General features: G+C 47.5%; 2 protein-coding genes across 2 annotated transcripts; both read left to right on the top strand.

Annotated features, from left to right (window-relative positions):
• The first annotated feature begins 2,193 nt into the window (after positions 1-2,193).
• Positions 2,194-8,863, top strand: LOC138359062 (heterogeneous nuclear ribonucleoprotein A3-like). Its single transcript, XM_069317757.1, has 2 exons — positions 2,194-2,347; positions 8,493-8,863. Exons 1-2 carry the CDS (start codon positions 2,194-2,196, stop codon positions 8,861-8,863), a joined length of 525 nt encoding a protein of 174 aa, XP_069173858.1.
• A 7-nt stretch (positions 8,864-8,870) lies between these two features.
• On the top strand, positions 8,871-9,286 carry LOC138359063 (neuropeptide-like protein 29). Its single transcript, XM_069317758.1, has 2 exons — positions 8,871-8,930; positions 8,963-9,286. The coding sequence occupies exons 1-2, from the start codon at positions 8,871-8,873 to the stop codon at positions 9,284-9,286; spliced, it is 384 nt and encodes a 127-aa protein (XP_069173859.1).
• The last annotated feature ends 9,524 nt before the right edge of the window (positions 9,287-18,810 follow it).

The following is an 18,810-nucleotide window of genomic DNA, read 5'->3' on the forward strand; positions in this document are numbered from 1 at the left end:
TGCACTTCAGCTGCAATATTTAACATATAGAAGTATAGTATAGTGTATACGGCGAAGATAGCATTATATAACAGTTATGGTGATGGAGGCAGGTATGATGCATGACGTACAATGACTAATATTATCTTCTCACAGTGATTCAACTTCAAATATCTAATTTCAGGCCGTTTCCTTGCCTCGTCTGCTGTAACTGGCGTGGTGAATAGTGTATTATAGACCCCTGGGGGGTCTAGTATCGACACGTCCTGGTAGTTTTGCTTCAGTTCCCCCACGTAAAACTTGTCAGTTTTCGCGTGATCCCGTTTTCTCTGATTTAATAATCTGGTCGCTTAATGTGTTTTTTTCCTGTACTTTTGTTTACAGAGTGAATACTTTTAGTTACAGTGTTGTCTGTGGTTATCCTGGTGTATACTTTTAGTTACAGTGTATACTGTGGTTATCCTGGTGTATACTTTTAGTTACAGTGTATACTGTGGTTATCCTGGTGTATACTTTTGTTTACAGAGTGGGTTTGGTTACATAGTGTATACTTGTGTTGGCAGAGTCATACTTTGTACTGTAATTTGTCCAGTTATTGTGTACTAAATTGTAAACAGTTCAGTTAAATAGTTTACATTTATTTATCCTGCCCCCTTCCCCCCCTCTCCCTTCTCTTTCTCTCTTCCTCCAGATTAGTCTCTTTATCCCCTCTTCTCTTTATCACCAGTCTTCTGTTCCTCTCTTCTATCTTTCAACACATCTTCCCTTCATTCTCCGATCTCTTCTCTCCTCACCTTTATCATCTCCTCCCTCATTCTCCCTTCTCGTCTTTCTCTGTTTCGTCTATATATCGTATTGCACTTTGTTCTCTCTTTTCACTTCATTACCCATGTTTCTTTTTCCTAGTTCTGAGCGTCTTCTTCCATTCTCCTCTTCTTTTCGCTAATCCTTCAGCCATTATCTCTTTAACTTTCACTTTTTAATGTGTGTCCTCTCATTTTCTCTCTCTACTTAGTTCCCTCTTTCTAACCCTCTTTCTTCAGTCCTTCTCTCTCCCTTTTTAGACCTGCCTCTCTTTGTTCTTCCTGCCCTCTCTTTGTTCTTCCTTCCCTCTCTTTGTTCTTCCTTCCCTCTCTTCGTTCTTCCTTCCCTCCCTCCCTCCCTTCGTTCTTCCTTCCCTTCGTTCTTCCTTCCCTCCCTTCCTTTTTCCTTCCTTCCCTTCATTTTTCCTTCCCTCTCTTCGTTCCTCCCTTCGTCCAGAGATTAGTATCAAGTTACAACTTTATTATAATATAAATAGTTGGTTTAAAATATATAAAGTGTATGCTGAAAACGTTTTCTTTAATTTGGTTTCCTGTAAATGGAATTCGCGGGCACACTCAAATAGTTTTCGAAATTACATATTTCATATCGTCAAATAACGTATTTCATATCGTCATTGTATTAACGTAACCAAACGAAATGAACTCTAACCTAACCAAGGTAGTCTTCCCATGTTCACCTGGATATTGTCCCTGAGAGGTACAAATCCACAAGGGCCGTGACGAGGATTCGAACCTGCGTCCGGGAGCATCCCAGACACTGCCTTAATCGACTGAGCTACGACAGGGTAAAAAGAGTTGTCCTTGAGATCATTGTGTTGCTTGAGCCACTTCACACAATACGCCACCACGAAGGAGGTTATCTTGAGGTTATCTTGAGTTGATTTCGGGGCTTTAGTGTCCCCGCGGCCCGGTCCTCGACCAGGCCTCCACCCCCAGGAAGCAGCCCGTGACAGCTGACTAACACCCAGGTACCTATTTACTGCTAGGTAACAGGGGCATTCAGGGTGAAAGAAACTTTTGCCCATTTGTTTCCGCCTCGTGCGGGAATCGAACCCGCGCCACAGAATTACGAGTCCTGCGCGCTATCCACCAGGCTACGAGGCCCCCCTAAGGAAGCTATTTCTGGTGTATATTATTTTAAGCTTACGAGATGTTGTTGTTGTATAAGATTCGCTACTCGGAACAAAAAGTTGCAAGTAGCACGGGCTATGGTGAGCCCATTCTGCGGTGTTGGACACTTAGCGACGGAGGGAACCTGAGGTGGATAGGAACAAATGATACGGCAATCTGGACAATGTAAATAGAACCCGGCTTTAGGTGTGACCCCAAACCCCAAGCAAGCAAGCAAGCGAACGATAAAGCTAGCGAGCAAGCACGCAATCAAATAAGCATGGAAGCATGTGAGCAAGCAAGCAAGGAAGTAAGCGAGCAAGGACGCAATCAAGGAAGCAAGCGAGCAAGCAAGAAAGCAAGAAAGCAAGCAAGCAAGCAAGGAAGCAAGCAAAGAAGCGAGCGAGCAAGCAAGCAAAGAAGCAAGGAAGCAAGTAAGCAAGCAAGCAGAGAGGAAGGAGGAGGAGGAGGAGCCGCCGGTTTAAACATGCTGCCCCTTAACGTTAGCCGCCTCCCTCACCTCCTTAACACAAGTTACTGTGAACATTTTAAGAGTTTAACAGCGGGACTTAGACACTTGGGCAGTTAAAGACGCAAACTGCAAGCAGGCGCGGCCAAACCTGTGAGAGAATTTAACACTAATGTTTTGTACTTTATCTTGGGCCTTGATACTCGTCTCGGGTGAGCAGGCAGAGGAAAAGTTGAATTTCTTGCCTTAAGAGTGTATATAGTGTATTTTGGTGTATTTCCCTTTTGGTGTATTTCTGTTTTTTTTTTTTTTTTTTTTTTTTTTTTTTTTTTTTTGAGATATATACAAGAGTTGTTACATTCTTGTAGAGCCACTAGTACGCGTAGCGTTTCGGGCAGGTCCCTGGAATACGATCCCCGCCGCGAAGAATCGTTGTTACAACCAAGTACACATTTTACTGTTGCGTTAAACAGAGGCTACAGTTAAGGAATTGCGCCCAGTAAATCCTCCCCGGCCAGGATACGAACCCCTGACATAGCGCTCGCGGAACGCCAGGCGAGTGTCTTACCACTCAACCCGTTCTCGCAAATTCGTAAAGTCAATATTGACTTATTAACTACGTGCATAGGTGATATACTAAACATAATAGATACCCTTAAAAAGATTCATAGAAAACACCGACCTTACCTAACCTTGTTAGTATCTAAAGATAAGCATCTTATTGCTTCATACTTACAATTATTACTTAACCTATACCTATTATAGGTTAGGTAATAATTGTAATTACGAAGCAATAAGATGCTTATCTTAAGATACTAACAAGGTTAGGTAAGGTCGGTGTTTTCTATGAATCTTTTTAAGGGTATCTATTATGTTAAGTATGTCACCTATGCACATATTTAATAAGTCAATATTGACTTATTAAATTTGCGAGAACGGGTTGCACCACTACACCACGGAGACTGGTTTTTCTGTTCTTTGAAAGAACTGGACTGTTCTTTCACATCGTGCTCATCTCCCAGCTCCTGGCCTGGGGCCAGATTCACGAAAGCAGTTACGCAAGCACTTAAGAACCTGGACATCTTTTCTAAATCTTTGACGGCTTTGTTTACAATTATTAAACAGTTAATGAGCTCGGAAGCACCAGGAGGCTGTTTATAACAATAACAACAGTTGAATGGGAAGTTTTCATGCTTGTAAACTGTTTAATAAATGTAACCAAAGCCGTCAAAGATTGAGGAAAGATGTACACGGTCGTAAGTGCTTTCGTGAATCAGGCCCCTGACTCGTATTCTTCCAGCGCGGTGTATAGCCATACTGGGTTAGTCATCTCTGGATAATTGCTTTCTTTCTTATATCCTGACGATATATGTCTTCGTCAGACATAACTTTAAGTAAAGGTGTCTTCTCTTGGCTGCAAGTTTCTGCAAGATTTTTTTTAAAGTTGTCAGTGTTCTGCCTGTCGTAGGAAGCCATACTGTTCTGGAGGTACCCACATCCTCACACAGCCAGCCATACCCATCTGGAGGTACCCACATCCTCACACAGCCAGCCATACCCATCTGGAGGTACCCACATCCTCACACAGCCAGCCATACCCATCTGGAGGTACCCACATCCTCACACAGCCAGCCATACCCATCTGAAGGTACCCACATCCTCGTCTTTTGGAGTTGGGCTTAAAGCTATCAGCTTAATCAGGTTATTAAGGGAACCATAAGCGACCAACAATTACACCTTAGCCCTGAACACAAGTAAACTCATTGTACACCCACGAGCAGCTGGGTACACCACTGGGTACACCACTGGGTACACCACTGGGTACACCACTGGGTGACTATGCCCCGCTCGCCACCACCCTTCCTCCTATCATGACAATGACGCCGCTATATTTTACACAAATTATTAATATTTATTTTACGAGTTGAAGAGAAATTTGCATTTATCCTTGTGGCTAATAAGTTATATTAATATACATATATATTTTATTTTATGCTGTTATAGAACTCGTTAATTGAGGCAATTTATAATAAAGTTTTTCTTTACGGGAATAAATATTGGTTATTTCGGCAGCGTTCATTAACACGAGGCTTTATTTACATAGCGAAACTCTGAGAGAAAAAAATCAGTGGAATTTTTTAATAGGTTTTCTGTTGTGTTAATTTCTTGAAAATGTTCATATTGGCGTTAGTAGTAATTTTCAGTACCGGCTTAGGGATGCCTGATGTATGAGAGTGGTGTGGGTTTATGGATGCCTGATGTATGAGAGTGGTGTGGGTTTATGGATGCCTGATGTATGAGAGTGGTGCAGGCTTAGGGATGCCTGATGTATGAGAGTGGTGCAGGCTTAGGGATACCTGATGTATGAGAGTGGTGCAGGCTTAGGGATGCCTGATGTATGAGAGTGGTGCAGGCTTAGGGATGCCTGATGTATGAGAGTGGTGCAGGCTTAGGGATGCCTGATGTATGAGAGTGGTGCAGGCTTAGGGATGCCTGATGTATGAGAGTGGTGGAGGCTTAGGGATGCCTGATGTATGAGAGTGGTGCAGGCTTAGGGATGCCTGATGTATGAGAGTGGTGCGGGCTTAGGGATGCCTGATGTATGAGAGTGGTGCAGGCTTAGGGATGCCTGATGTATGAGAGTGGTGGAGGCTTAGGGATGCCTGATGTATGAGAGTGGTGCAGGCTTAGGGATGCCTGATGTATGAGAGTGGTACGGGCTTAGGGATGCCTGATGTATGAGAGTGGTGTAGGCTTAGGGATGCCTGATGTATGAGAATGATGCAGGCTTATGGATGCCTGATGTATGAGAGTGGTGCAGGCTTAGGGATGCCTGATGTATGAGAGTGGTGCAGGCTTAGGGATGCCTGATGTATGAGAGTGGTGCAGGCTTAGGGATGCCTGATGTATGAGAGTGGTGCAGGCTTAGGGATGCCTGATGTATGAGAGTGGTGGAGGCTTAGGGATGCCTGATGTATGAGAGTGGTGCAGGCTTAGGGATGCCTGATGTATGAGAGTGGTGCAGGCTTAGGGATGCCTGATGTATGAGAGTGGTGCAGGCTTAGGGATGCCTGATGTATGAGAGTGGTGGAGGCTTAGGGATGCCTGATGTATGAGAGTGGTGCAGGCTTAGGGATGCCTGATGTATGAGAGTGGTGCGGGCTTAGGGATGCCTGATGTATGAGAGTGGTGTAGGCTTAGGGATGCCTGATGTATGAGAATGATGCAGGCTTATGGATGCCTGATGTATGAGAGTGGTGCAGGCTTAAGGATGCCTGATGTATGAGAGTGGTGCAGACTTAAGGATGCCTGATGTATGAGAGTGGTGCAGACTTAAGGATGCCTGACGTATGAGAGTGGTGCAAGCTTAGGGATGCCTGATGTATGAGAGTGGTGCAGGCTTAGGGATGCCTGATGTATGAGAGTAGTGCAGGCTTAGGGATGCCTGATGTATGAGAGTGGTGCAGGCTTAGGGATGCCTGATGTATGAGAGTGGTGCGGGCTTAAGGATGCCTGATGTATGAGAGTGATGCGGGCTTAAGGATGCCTGATGTATGAGAGTGATGCGGGCTTAAGGATGCCTGATGTATGAGAGTGATGCGGGCTTAAGGATGCCTGATGTATGAGAGTAGTGCAGACTTAAGGATGCCTGATGTATGAGAGTAGTGCAGACTTAAGGATGCCTGATGTATGAGAGTAGTGCAGACTTAAGGATGCCTGATGTATGAGAGTGGTGCAGGCTTAAGGATGCCTGATGTATGAGAGTGGTGTAGGCTTAAGGATGCCAGGATTGGTATTAGATATTCTTTCTATGAGATAGGGAGAGGCTTATCCTTATTTTGTCTGCTCAGATAGTGAGCTGTTCTGCCTTGACGGGGGGGGGGGGGGGGGCTGGCTGAGTGTGATGTGTTACGAAGCAGAGGAGTCAGCAGAAGAAGCGACAGCAGTAGCAGCGACCGCAGCGGCAGCAGAAGCAGCCAAGTCAGCAGCAGCAGCGACCGCAGCGGCAGCAGAAGCAGCCAAGTCAGCAGCAGCTGTGTTTGTAGTGAAACTTTGCCTGGACAACTGTCTTGTATACTCTTTGTTGTGGTGTTAATGTTGGCAAGAACCTGGACGCTGCGGTCCTTCCTGTCTGCCTGTCCCCCCTCCACCTCCCCAGCTCCCCCCCCCCTGCCTACCCCCACTAAAGCTACCTTCCCCCCCCCTTCCACCCCCCACAGCTCCCCCCCCCTACCTACCCCCACCTCCCCCACTAAAGCTACCTTCCTCCCCCCCCTCTCCACCTCCCCAGCTCCCCCCACCTGCCTGAATCAAGGGGTGGGGAAGGTTGCTGGGGAGTAAAGGTGTGGCTCCCCCTAAGAGGCTATGTTCAGGTCAAGGTAATAAATAAGAGTCTCCCTGAGGCGTGACTTATTAGGGAAAGCGTTGGTCGCAGCGAGGGGGAAACTGAACGGAAGTTGATGAGGGGGAAAAAGAGATGAGGGGAACTTGTAACGGGAAATTGATAACAGCGAAACTGATGGAGAGAAACAAGGGGAAACAAGCACCAGGAAACACAGGGGAAGGGTTTACACTAGGAATATTGAGCAGATGTGTAAGCAGAGTGCAGACGGGGGGGGGGGGGGGTTATCTTGATAGTCTTGATGGTTATCTTGATATGATTTCGGGGCTTTTTTAGTGTCCCCGCGGCCCGGTCCTCGACCAGGCCTCCATCCCCAGGAAGCAGCCCGTGACAGCTGACTAACACCCAGGTACCTATTTTACTGCTAGGTAACAGGGGCATAGGGTGAAAGAAACTCTGCCCATTGTTTCTCGCCGGCGCCCGGGATTGAATCCGGGACCACAGGATCACAAGTCCAGTGTGCTGTCCGCTCGGCCGACCGGCTCCCTACCGGCAGACCAGGACAAGTCTTGGGGGGAGAGGGGCGAGGTGAACCAAGGAAACATTCTTATAAAAGGCTTAAAGAATGTTCTCCAGTCTTATATGCTGTTCTAATCTTGTTTACCTTATGATAGCAAGGTTGGATAGCAATATGATCCCTCTATTGTTTGTCTTGATCACATATGTTCCCCAACTGTGTGTCTTGCTTATGAAGTGACGAAGCTGGTCGGGTCTCCACCACCACTCGGTCTGAAGCCCGTCTCATTCACAAGTAAATCATCACTTACTGTGATTGCTTCAACCTATGAACCTTTTCCAGAGATTGCTCCAGCCTCTGCTACAGGGGCTGTAAGAGCTCCTCATAGGCGTCACCCAGACGTATTGTCTCAAGTCTTGTGTAGTTTAGCGTCTTGTCTTTGATGCTATGGATTACGTCTGTTGTTCCGTCTCTTGGCACCAAGGAGCCAATTGGGCCAGATTCACGAAAGCACTTATGCAAGCACTTACGAACGTGTACATCTTTCCTCAATCTTTGACGGCTTTGGTTACATTTATTAAACAGTTTACAAGCATGAAAACTTCCCATTCAACTGTTGTTATTGTTATAAACAGCCTCCTGGTGCTTCCGAGCTCATTAACTGTTTAATAATTGGAAACAAAGCCGCCAAAGATTGAGAAAAGATGTACAGGTTCGTAAGTGCTTGCGTAAGTGCAAGTGCTTGCGTAAGTGCTTTCGTGAATCTGGCCCCATGGCTCTAAATTATTTTCTCACCTCGTTTTGTTCTGGCATTGTATTGGTTTGTTTTTGTTGCCACAGTTTTTATTTGTTCATTGTTGTTGTTGTATTATTTCTGTTCTATGGTATGATGTCTTTTGTGCATTAGTTTTATGATGATTTTCCATTAGTGTTGAAGCTTTGTCTCCATGTTTGGTTAAACGTTTGGTCAAGATATGTTCAGGTCATCATGTTAAGTAATTTAAGGTCATTAGGCTAAGGTCATCATGTTTATGTTAGGGACTGCTTCATTAAGAGTTGAACCCGTTGCTTCATTACCAGGTATGATGAGTGCTCGAGTCACAAGTTGAAGCCTCAATTGCCTCATCCCAGTACCTCGCCCGGGGAGGCATCCCAGTACCTCGGTCACTTGGTATTCTTCAATACCAAGTGACCGAGGAGAGAGAGGCCACGACGTAGTCAACTGAAGACTTCAAACGTCCTCTTGAACAGCAGCATTCAGAGGCTCGGGACGAAGCGCACTGGAAGGAGGAATATATGTTTATTATGGCGGTTATGGCCGTTATGGCGGTTATGACCGTTATGGCGGTTATGACCGTTATGGCGGTTATGGCCGTTATGGCCGTTATGGCGGTTATGGCCGTTATGGCGGTTATGACCGTTATGGCGGTTATGACCGTTATGGCGGTTATGGCCGTTATGGCCGTTATGGCGGTTATGGCCGTTATGGCGGTTATGGCCGTTATGGCGGTTATGGCCGTTATGGCGGTTATGGCCGTTATGGCCGTTATGGCGGTTATGGCCGTTATGGCGGTTATGGCCGTTATGGCGGTTATGGCCGTTATGGCCGTTATGGCGGTTAGGACCGTTATGGCGGTTATGGCCGTTATGGCGGTTATGACCGTTATGGCGGTTATGGCCGTTATGGCGGTTATGGCCGTTATGGCCGTTATGGCGGTTAGGACCGTTATGGCGGTTATGGCCGTTATGGCGGTTATGGCGGTTATGACCGTTATGGCGGTTATGGCCGTTATGGCGGTTATGGCCGTTATGGCCGTTATGGCGGTTATGGCCGTTGTGGCGGTTATGGCGGTTATGGCCGTTATGGCCGTTATGGCGGTTATGGCCGTTATGGCGGTTATGGCGGTTATGACCGTTATGACCGTTATGGCGGTTATGGCGGTTATGGCCGTTATGGCGGTTATGGCCGTTATGGCCGTTATGGCCGTTATGACCGTTATGGCGGTTATGACCGTTATGGCAGTTATGGCGGTTATGATCGTTAGATTTTTTGTTTTTTTAAATTGGTTGGTCATTACTACATTGTAAACTGTCTGGAAGACAGTTTATATAGGATGAAAATATTAACAGTGATCAAAAAATATTATTACAAAGCTGCACGTGAATGGTAAATATACTGACGAGAGCAGCATATGTATGTGTATGTATTGTACGTGGATGCTCCTGGTATACATGGACATACATGAATATATACAAGTTAGTTACTTGTTAAGCTAAGAAATATGTATTGAGAACACACACCCACACACACACACCAATGGAACTTTGAGAAGTCGTATTGGATATGAATGTTAGACCAGTGTATTAAAAAATAGTGCGGACATTAACTTATGGAGATTTATTTTTTGTCTGTTCGCTTCGTGTTGTTGTTGCTGCTGCTGTTGCTGTTGCTGTTGCTGTTGTTGCTACTGCTGTTGCTTATCACACACCAGGGTAGGGGGGGGTTTGATCCCAACACAGTGAGCAATAGGGGGGTAAACATCACTGCTCCCCCAAGACTCTCACATCTGAAATTTTTAACACGATGGATAAAGTTAGCCACTGAGACACAGCTCTGAGGTGTATCACTGAGACACAGCTCTCAGGTGTACCACTGAGACACAGCTCTGAGGTGTGTCACTGAGACACAGCTCTGAGGTGTACCACTGAGACAGCTCTCAGGTGTGTCATTGAGACAGCTCTCAGGTGTGTCATTGAGACACAGCTCTGAGGTGTGCCACTGAGACACAGCTCTGAGGTGTACCACTGAGACACAGCTCTCAGTGTAAACAAACAAAGTTTGTAAACAAAGCCTCCATGATTAAGGTAAGATGTACAGGTTTCGTAAGAGGTTGAGTAATGATGAACCCCGGCATGTGAGATCGAGTTTGCACAAAGCCGGAAACAAGTTAACACACGACTGTCGTAATGTGTTCCCGGATCCTGTTCTTGAAGCCGGCTCCGGCTTGGTGACCTCGGCCGGCTTGTCCCACAGTGTATGACCTCGCCGGGGGGAGTCTAACGGACCATCTAGATGATGACTTTAAGGAGATTATAGCAATGTTTGTGGTGCGTATCGTGCAGGACACTGACACATGTGGGACACCCGAGGCCACCAGTCGCTGGGCGAAGAGCCGCTGGGCGAAGAGCCGCTGGGCGAAGAGCCGCTGGGCGAAGAGTCGCTGGGCGAAGACCCGCTGGACGAAGAGCCGCTGGGCGAAGAGCCGCTGGGCGAAGACCCGCTGGGCGAAGACCCGCTGGACGAAGAGCCGCTGGGCGAAGAGCCGCTGGGCGAAGAGCCGCTGGGCGAAGAGCCGCTGGGCGAAGAGCCGCTGGGCGAAGAGCCGCTGGGCGAAGAGCCGCTGGGCGAAGAGTCGCTGGGCGAAGAGCCGCTGGGCCAAGAGCCGCTGGGTGAAGAGCCGCCAATACGTCAAGAATGCGACGCATTAGATGCAGCAGGAGTATAGTAGTCGCTATCCTGGCTCGGCTTTCGTTGAAGTAAATATTGAAATGTTGCATGCAAGCGTGCAGGTGGTTGGTGGTGTTAGTGGAGGAGGTGAGGAAGGTATTTGTCTGGTAAGCGGCCGCTCATTCAGCCCTTCTAAGTTTACGAAGGAGAAGCCCGCAAGCAAAATATTGGATCATTCTTCATGTGTGGAGGAGTTGGGGCGGAGGGTAGGGTGGGGTAGGCGTGGGGGAGAGGGTAAGGAGGAAGAGAGGAGGGGGGGGGGGTAGGGAGGGTGTTGGATGGTGATTATTGGGGTGTGGAGAAGGTGGGATTCAAGAGCAAGGGGAGGGGGGGGGGGTTAGGAATGGAGAATTGGGCGGAGGGAAGATAAGAACAGGAGCAGGGAACATATTCTCTCTCTCTCTCTCTCTCTCTCTCTCTCTCTCTCTCTCTCTCTCTCTCTCTCTCTCTCTCTCTCTCTCTCTCTCTCTCTCTCTCTCTCTAGCCTGCTTCCCCCCTTATTTGATGAGCTTTTTATTTATATCCACAAGGAACCAAGTGATCTTGATGCTGTCACCCAAGGAAGAGCAGGAGCCAGGGGTCGACTGACAGGCGTCCAGTGAACGGATGTCATGCGGATCTACATGTTAAGCCAACAAGTACCAGATGTCAGTCATCATTCCTAGGAAGGAATGATCACTGAAGTGATATGCTCGAGGAAGATATTGCCAGCATGAGGCATTTGATGGCTGAGCGCCTTGAGTTATGGGTGTACAGTTCTCAGGCTTGTCTACAAGTTGTCATGTGACGGAGGGGGAGGGAGTGAAATGGTGCTGCGTGTTGCATTTGCAACATCATGTTATGTTGTTTGCAACATCGTCTGTGTTGTGGCGGCTGCGAATATGACCTACCATCGGGGTACATATTACTGAAAGTTTGTCATTAATGACCCTCATCGTAGTTGGTATTTCTTCATTTACATATGCAAAAGTAATCCTACAGTCGTTAGCATAATCCCCGAGCCTCAGGGATGAGTTGCAATAGATCGTTGAAATACAACATTCCATGACAAAGAGCCAAGCACACTACCCCATGTTTATCTCTGTATGTTTGTAAACTCACAGAGCCGGTTGGGTAACCGGTTCGGTGTATAGTAACCAGCCTGAGTGAACATATACTCGTGTATATATCGTATACGAGTATATATTACCAGCAACTGTTACTTGATATGGAATCTGAATTAGCGGTCAGAAGAATGCTGGAAATAACAATAATAGTTTTTTTGTATTGTAGTGGAACAATACTGTACAGTGGGATAATACTGTGCAGTGGGATAATACTGTGCAGTGGGATAATACTGTGCAGTGGGATAATACTGTGCAGTGGGATAATACTGTGCAGTGGGATAATACTGTGCAGTGGGATAATACTGTGCAGTGGGATAATACTGTGCAGTGGGATAATACTGTGCAGTGGGATAATACTGTGTAGTGGGATAATACTGTGCAGTGGGATAATACTGTGCAGTGGGATAATACTGTGCAGTGGGATAATACTGTGCAGTGGGATAATACTGTGCAGTGGGATAATACTGTGCAGTGGGATAATACTGTGCAGTGGGATAATACTGTGCAGTGGGATAATACTGTGCAGTGGGATAATACTGTGCAGTGGGATAATACTGTGCAGTGGGATAATACTGTGCAGTGGGATAATACTGTGTAGTGGGATAATACTGTGCAGTGGGATAATACTGTGCAGTGGGATAATACTGTGCAGTGGGATAATACTGTGCAGTGGGATAATACTGTGCAGTGGGACAATACTGTGCAGTGGGATAATACTGTGCAGTGGGATAATACTGTGCAGTGGGATAATACTGTGCAGTGGGATAATACTGTGCAGTGGGATAATACTGTGCAGTGGGATAATACTGTGCAGTGGGATAATACTGTGCAGTGGGATAATACTGTGCAGTGGGATAATACTGTGCAGTGGGATAATACTGTGCAGTGGGATAATACTGTGCAGTGGGATAATACTGTGTAGTGGGATAATACTGTGCAGTGGGATAATACTGTGCAGTGGGACAATACTGTGCAGTGGGATAATACTGTGCAGTGGGATAATACTGTGCAGTGGGATAATACTGTGTAGTGGGATAATACTGTGCAGTGGGATAATACTGTGCAGTGGGATAATACTGTGCAGTGAGATAATACTGTGCAGTGGGATAATACTGTGTAGTGGGATAATACTGTGCAGTGGGATAATACTGTGCAGTGGGATAATACTGTGTAGTGGGATAATACTGTGCAGTGGGATAATACTGTGCAGTGGGACAATACTGTGCAGTGGGATAATACTGTGCAGTGGGATAATACTGTGCAGTGGGATAATACTGTGTAGTGGGATAATACTGTGCAGTGGGATAATACTGTGCAGTGGGATAATACTGTGCAGTGGGATAATACTGTGCAGTGGGATAATACTGTGCAGTGGGATAATACTGTGCAGTGGGATAATACTGTGCAGTGGGATAATACTGTGCAGTGGGATAATACTGTGTAGTGGGATAATACTGTGCAGTGGGATAATACTGTGCAGTGGGATAATACTGTGCAGTGGGATAATACTGTGCAGTGGGATAATACTGTGCAGTGGGATAATACTGTGCAGTGGGATAATACTGTGCAGTGGGATAATACTGTGCAGTGGGATAATACTGTGCAGTGGGATAATACTGTGCAGTGGGATAATACTGTGCAGTGGGATAATACTGTGCAGTGGGATAATACTGTGCAGTGGGATAATACTGTGTAGTGGAACAATACTGTGCAGTGGGATAATACTGTGCAGTGGGATAATACTGTGCAGTGGGATAATACTGTGCAGTGGGATAATACTGTGTAGTGGAACAATACTGTGCAGTGGGATAATACTGTGCAGTGGGATAATACTGTGCAGTGGGACAATACTGTGCTAGTACGAGTATTTCCTTACATTCCTGCGACTCGGTTGCGTTCCCAGCTCTCTCTCACGCTCTCTTGTTCTCTTTTTAAACTGAGAGTCTCTGCTCTTGACTGACTTGCATATTTCCCGTCAATGTCTTTTACGTGGCGGTCAAGCCTCAGGAAGGAGGCGCGTGGGTGAGGTCAATGTTGCTTGACGGGGCCTGCAAGCAGAGTGCCAGTGCAAGCAGAGCAAGCACTGGTGCCAACCAGTGCCACTGATTATGCTTTATAACTTCGCAAAGCGCCTGATGATTGGTTGAGCTGCTAGCTCTCAGCCAATCATTTACAGCTATTACTTGCCGCTTAATAGCCAAATTGCGGTAAGTGGTGGGAGGGGGGCTTTTGGGGGAGGTGGTGGGAGGGGGCTTTTGGGGGAGGTGGTGGGAGGGGGCTTTTGGGGGAGGTGGTGGGAGGGGGCTTTTGGGGGAGGTGGTGGGAGGGGGCTTTTAGGGGAGGTGGTGGGAGGGGGCTTTTGGGGAAGGTGGTGGGAGGGGGCTTTTGGGGAAGGTGGTGGGAGGGGGCTTTTGGGGAAGGTGGTGGGTAACTGTTATGGACTTAATGACATCACATTATAATAGCCAAATAACTGCTTCTTTATCACGTCAGGTGTTTCATCTTAACTTGAAATTAAATATTTGCTTGACAGTCATTTCCTGCTTGTGGGGTGACCGTATGACTCTCTTGTCTTGAGAGAGGATATTACGACGGACTCCAGCACCACCACACACACTCCAGCACAACCACAACACACACTCCAGCACAACCACACACACTCCAGCACCACCACACACACTCCAGCACCACCACAACACACTCCAGCACCACCACAACACACTCCAGCACCACCAGAACACACTCCAGCACCACCACAACACACTCCAGCACAACCACACACACTCCAGCACCACCACACAACCACAACACACTCCAGCACAACCACAACACACTCCAGCACCACCACAACACACTCCAGCACCACCACAACACACTCCAGCACCACCACAACACACTCCAGCACCACCACAACACACTCCAGCACCACCACAACACACTCCAGCACCACCACAACACACTCCAGCACCACCACACACACTCCAGCACCACCACAACACACTCCAGCACCACCACAACACACTCCAGCACCACCACAACACACTCCAGCACCACCACAACACACTCCAGCACCACCACAACACACTCCAGCACCACCACACACACTCCAGCACCACCACAACACACTCCAGCACCACTACAACACACTCCAGCACCACCACAACACACTCCAGCACAACCACAACACACTCCAGCACCACCACAACACACTCCAGCACCACCACAACACACTCCAGCACCACCACACACACTCCAGCACCACCACAACACACTCCAGCACCACTACAACACACTCCAGCACCACCACAACACACTCCAGCACCACCACACACACTCCAGCACCACCACAACACACTCCAGCACCACCACAACACACTCCAGCACCACCACAACACACTCCAGCACCACCACAACACACTCCAGCACCACCACAACACACTCCAGCACCACCACAACACACTCCAGCACCACCACAACACACTCCAGCACCACCACAACACACTCCAGCACCACCACAACACACTCCAGCACCACCACAACACACTCCAGCACCACCACAACACACTCCAGCACCACTACAACACACTCCAGCACCACCACAACACACTCCAGCACCACCACAACACACTCCAGCACCACCACAACACACTCCAGCACCACCACAACACACTCCAGCACCACCACAACACACTCCAGCACCACCACAACACTCCAGCACCACTACAACACACTCCAGCACCACCACAACACACTCCAGCACCACCACAACACACTCCAGCACCACCACAACACACTCCAGCACCACTACAACACACTCCAGCACCACCACAACACACTCCAGCACCACCACAACACACTCCAGCACCACTACAACACACTCCAGCACCACCACAACACACTCCAGCACCACCACAACACACTCCAGCACCACTACAACACACTCCAGCACCACCACAACACACTCCAGCACCCAGCGTCGCTACAACATGAGCCTTGAGCCTAACATATCCACTTTACCGTGTTTACAGCCAGCACAGGAAGGTGGTGTTATGGAGCACTGTGCATTACACTACACCTTTACCTGGGATTACTGTAACAACTGACCTACACACACACACTCACTAATCTGTACATCAGTACGGTTGAGAGGCGGGACCGAAGAGCCAAAGCTCAACCCCCACAACCACAGGTGATTACTAGGTGAGTACTCACTCACTCACATTCCCTACAGCATATTACAACTAGTTGTAGTTACAAATTCAAATTCAAATTCAAATTCAAATTCAAATTCAGTTATCATTACCATAACGTACACGTGGTTCGCCTCCCGCCCACACATCTTAGGGTGAGTGTAAACACAGCTCACACATCACGAGACATCTTAGGGTGAGTGTAAACACAGTTCACACATCACGAGACATCTTAGGGTGAGTGTAAACACAGTTCACACATCACGAGACATCTTAGGGTGAGTGTAAACACAGCTCACACACCACGAGACATCTTAGGGTGAGTATAAACACAGTTCACACACCACGAGACATCTTAGGGTGAGTGTAAACACAGTTCACACATCACGAGACATCTTAGGGTGAGTGTAAACACAGTTCACACATCACGAGACATCTTAGGGTGAGTGTAAACACAGTTCACACACCACGAGACATCTTAGGGTGAGTATAAACACAGTTCACACACCACGAGACATCTTAGGGTGAGTATAAACACAGTTCACACACCACGAGACATCTTAGGGTGAGTATAAACACAGCTCACACACCACGAGACATCTTAGGGTGAGTGTAAACACAGTTCACACATCACGAGACATCTTAGGGTGAGTGTAAACACAGTTCACACATCACGAGACATCTTAGGGTGAGTGTAAACACAGCTCACCCACCACGAGACATCTTAGGGTGAGTATAAACACAGCTCACACACCACGAGACATCTTAGGGTGAGTGTAAACACAGCTCACCCACCACGAGACATCTTAGGGTGAGTGTAAACACAGCTCACACACCACGAGACATCTTAGGGTGAGTGTAAACACAGCTTACCTACCACGAGACATCTTAGGGTGAGTATAAACACAGCTCACACACCACGAGACATCTTAGGGTGAGTGTAAACACAGTTCACACATCACGAGACATCTTAGGGTGAGTATAAACACAGCTCACACACCACGAGACATCTTAGGGTGAGTGTAAACACAGCTCACCCACCACGAGACATCTTAGGGTGAGTATAAACACAGCTCACACACCACGAGACATCTTAGGGTGAGTGTAAACACAGCTCACCCACCACGAGACATCTTAGGGTGAGTATAAACACAGCTCACACACCACGAGACATCTTAGGGTGAGTGTAAACACAGCTTACCTACCACGAGACATCTTAGGGTGAGTATAAACACAGCTCACACACCACGAGACATCTTAGGGTGAGTATAAACACAGCTCACACACCACGAGACATCTTAGGGTGAGTATAAACACAGCTCACACACCACGAGACATCTTAGGGTGAGTATAAACACAGCTCACACACCACGAGACATCTTAGGGTGAGTGTAAACACAGCTCACACACCACGAGACATCTTAGGGTGAGTGTAAACACAGTTCACCCACCACGAGACATCTTAGGGTGAGTGTAAACACAGTTCACCCACCACGAGACATCTTAGGGTGAGTATAAACACAGCTCACACACCACGAGACATCTTAGGGTGAGTGTAAACACAGCTTACCTACCACGAGACATCTTAGGGTGAGTATAAACACAGCTCACACATCACGAGACATCTTAGGGTGAGTGTAAACACAGTTCACCCACCACGAGACATCTTAGGGTGAGTATAAACACAGCTCACACACCACGAGACATCTTAGGGTGAGTATAAACACAGTTCACCCACCACGAGACATCTTAGGGTGAGTGTAAACACAGTTCACACATCACGAGACATCTTAGGGTGAGTATAAACACAGCTCACCCACCACGAGACATCTTAGGGTGAGTGTAAACACAGTTCACCCACCACGAGACATCTTAGGGTGAGTGTAAACACAGCTCACCCACCACGAGACATCTTAGGGTGAGTGTAAACACAGTTCACACATCACGAGACATCTTAGGGTGAGTATAAACACAGCTCACCCACCACGAGACATCTTAGGGTGAGTGTAAACACAGTTCACCCACCACGAGACATCTTAGGGTGAGTATAAACACAGTTCACACACCACGAGACATCTTAGGGTGAGTATAAACACAGTTCACACACCACGAGACATCTTAGGGTGAGTATAAACACAGTTCACACACCACGAGACATCTTAGGGTGAGTATAAACACAGCTTACCTACCACGAGACATCTTAGGGTGAGTATAAACACAGCTCACACACCACGAGACATCTTAGGGTGAGTATAAACACAGCTCACACACCACGAGACATCTTAGGGTGAGTGTAAACACAGTTCACACATCACGAGACATCTTAGGGTGAGTGTAAACACAGTTCACACACCACGAGACATCTTAGGGTGAGTGTAAACACAGTTCACCCACCACGAGACATCTTAGGGTGAGTGTAAACACAGCTCACCCACCACGAGACATCTTAGGGTGAGTAAACACAGTTCACACACCACGAGACATCTTAGGGTGAGTGTAAACACAGTTCACACACCACGAGACATCTTAGGGTGAGTATAAACACAGCTCACACACCACGAGACATCTTAGGGTGAGTATAAACACAGCTCACCCACCACGAGACATCTTAGGGTGAGTGTAAACACAGCTCACACACCACGAGACATCTTAGGGTGAGTGTAAACACAGTTCACACACCACGAGACATCTTAGGGTGAGTGTAAACACAGCTCACCCACCACGAGACATCTTAGGGTGAGTAAACACAGCTCACACACCACGAG

This window comes from Procambarus clarkii, chromosome 88 (assembly GCF_040958095.1).
Source record: "Procambarus clarkii isolate CNS0578487 chromosome 88, FALCON_Pclarkii_2.0, whole genome shotgun sequence".
NCBI classification, from domain to species: Eukaryota; Metazoa; Arthropoda; class Malacostraca; order Decapoda; family Cambaridae; genus Procambarus; species Procambarus clarkii.

What these genes read in the sequence shown, in the direction of transcription:
- LOC138359063 (XM_069317758.1), top strand. Translation starts at nt 8,871, where the DNA reads ATGGCGGTTATGGCCGTTATGGCGGTTATGACCGTTATGGCGGTTATG. An exon ending in CGGTTATGGCCGTTATGGCG is followed by an intron (nt 8,931 to 8,962) that starts GTTATGGCCGTT and finishes TATGGCGGTTAG; the next exon opens with GACCGTTATGGCGGTTATGG.
- LOC138359062 (XM_069317757.1), top strand. Translation starts at nt 2,194, where the DNA reads ATGGAAGCATGTGAGCAAGCAAGCAAGGAAGTAAGCGAGCAAGGACGC. An exon ending in GCAAAGAAGCAAGGAAGCAA is followed by an intron (nt 2,348 to 8,492) that starts GTAAGCAAGCAA and finishes CCTCTTGAACAG; the next exon opens with CAGCATTCAGAGGCTCGGGA.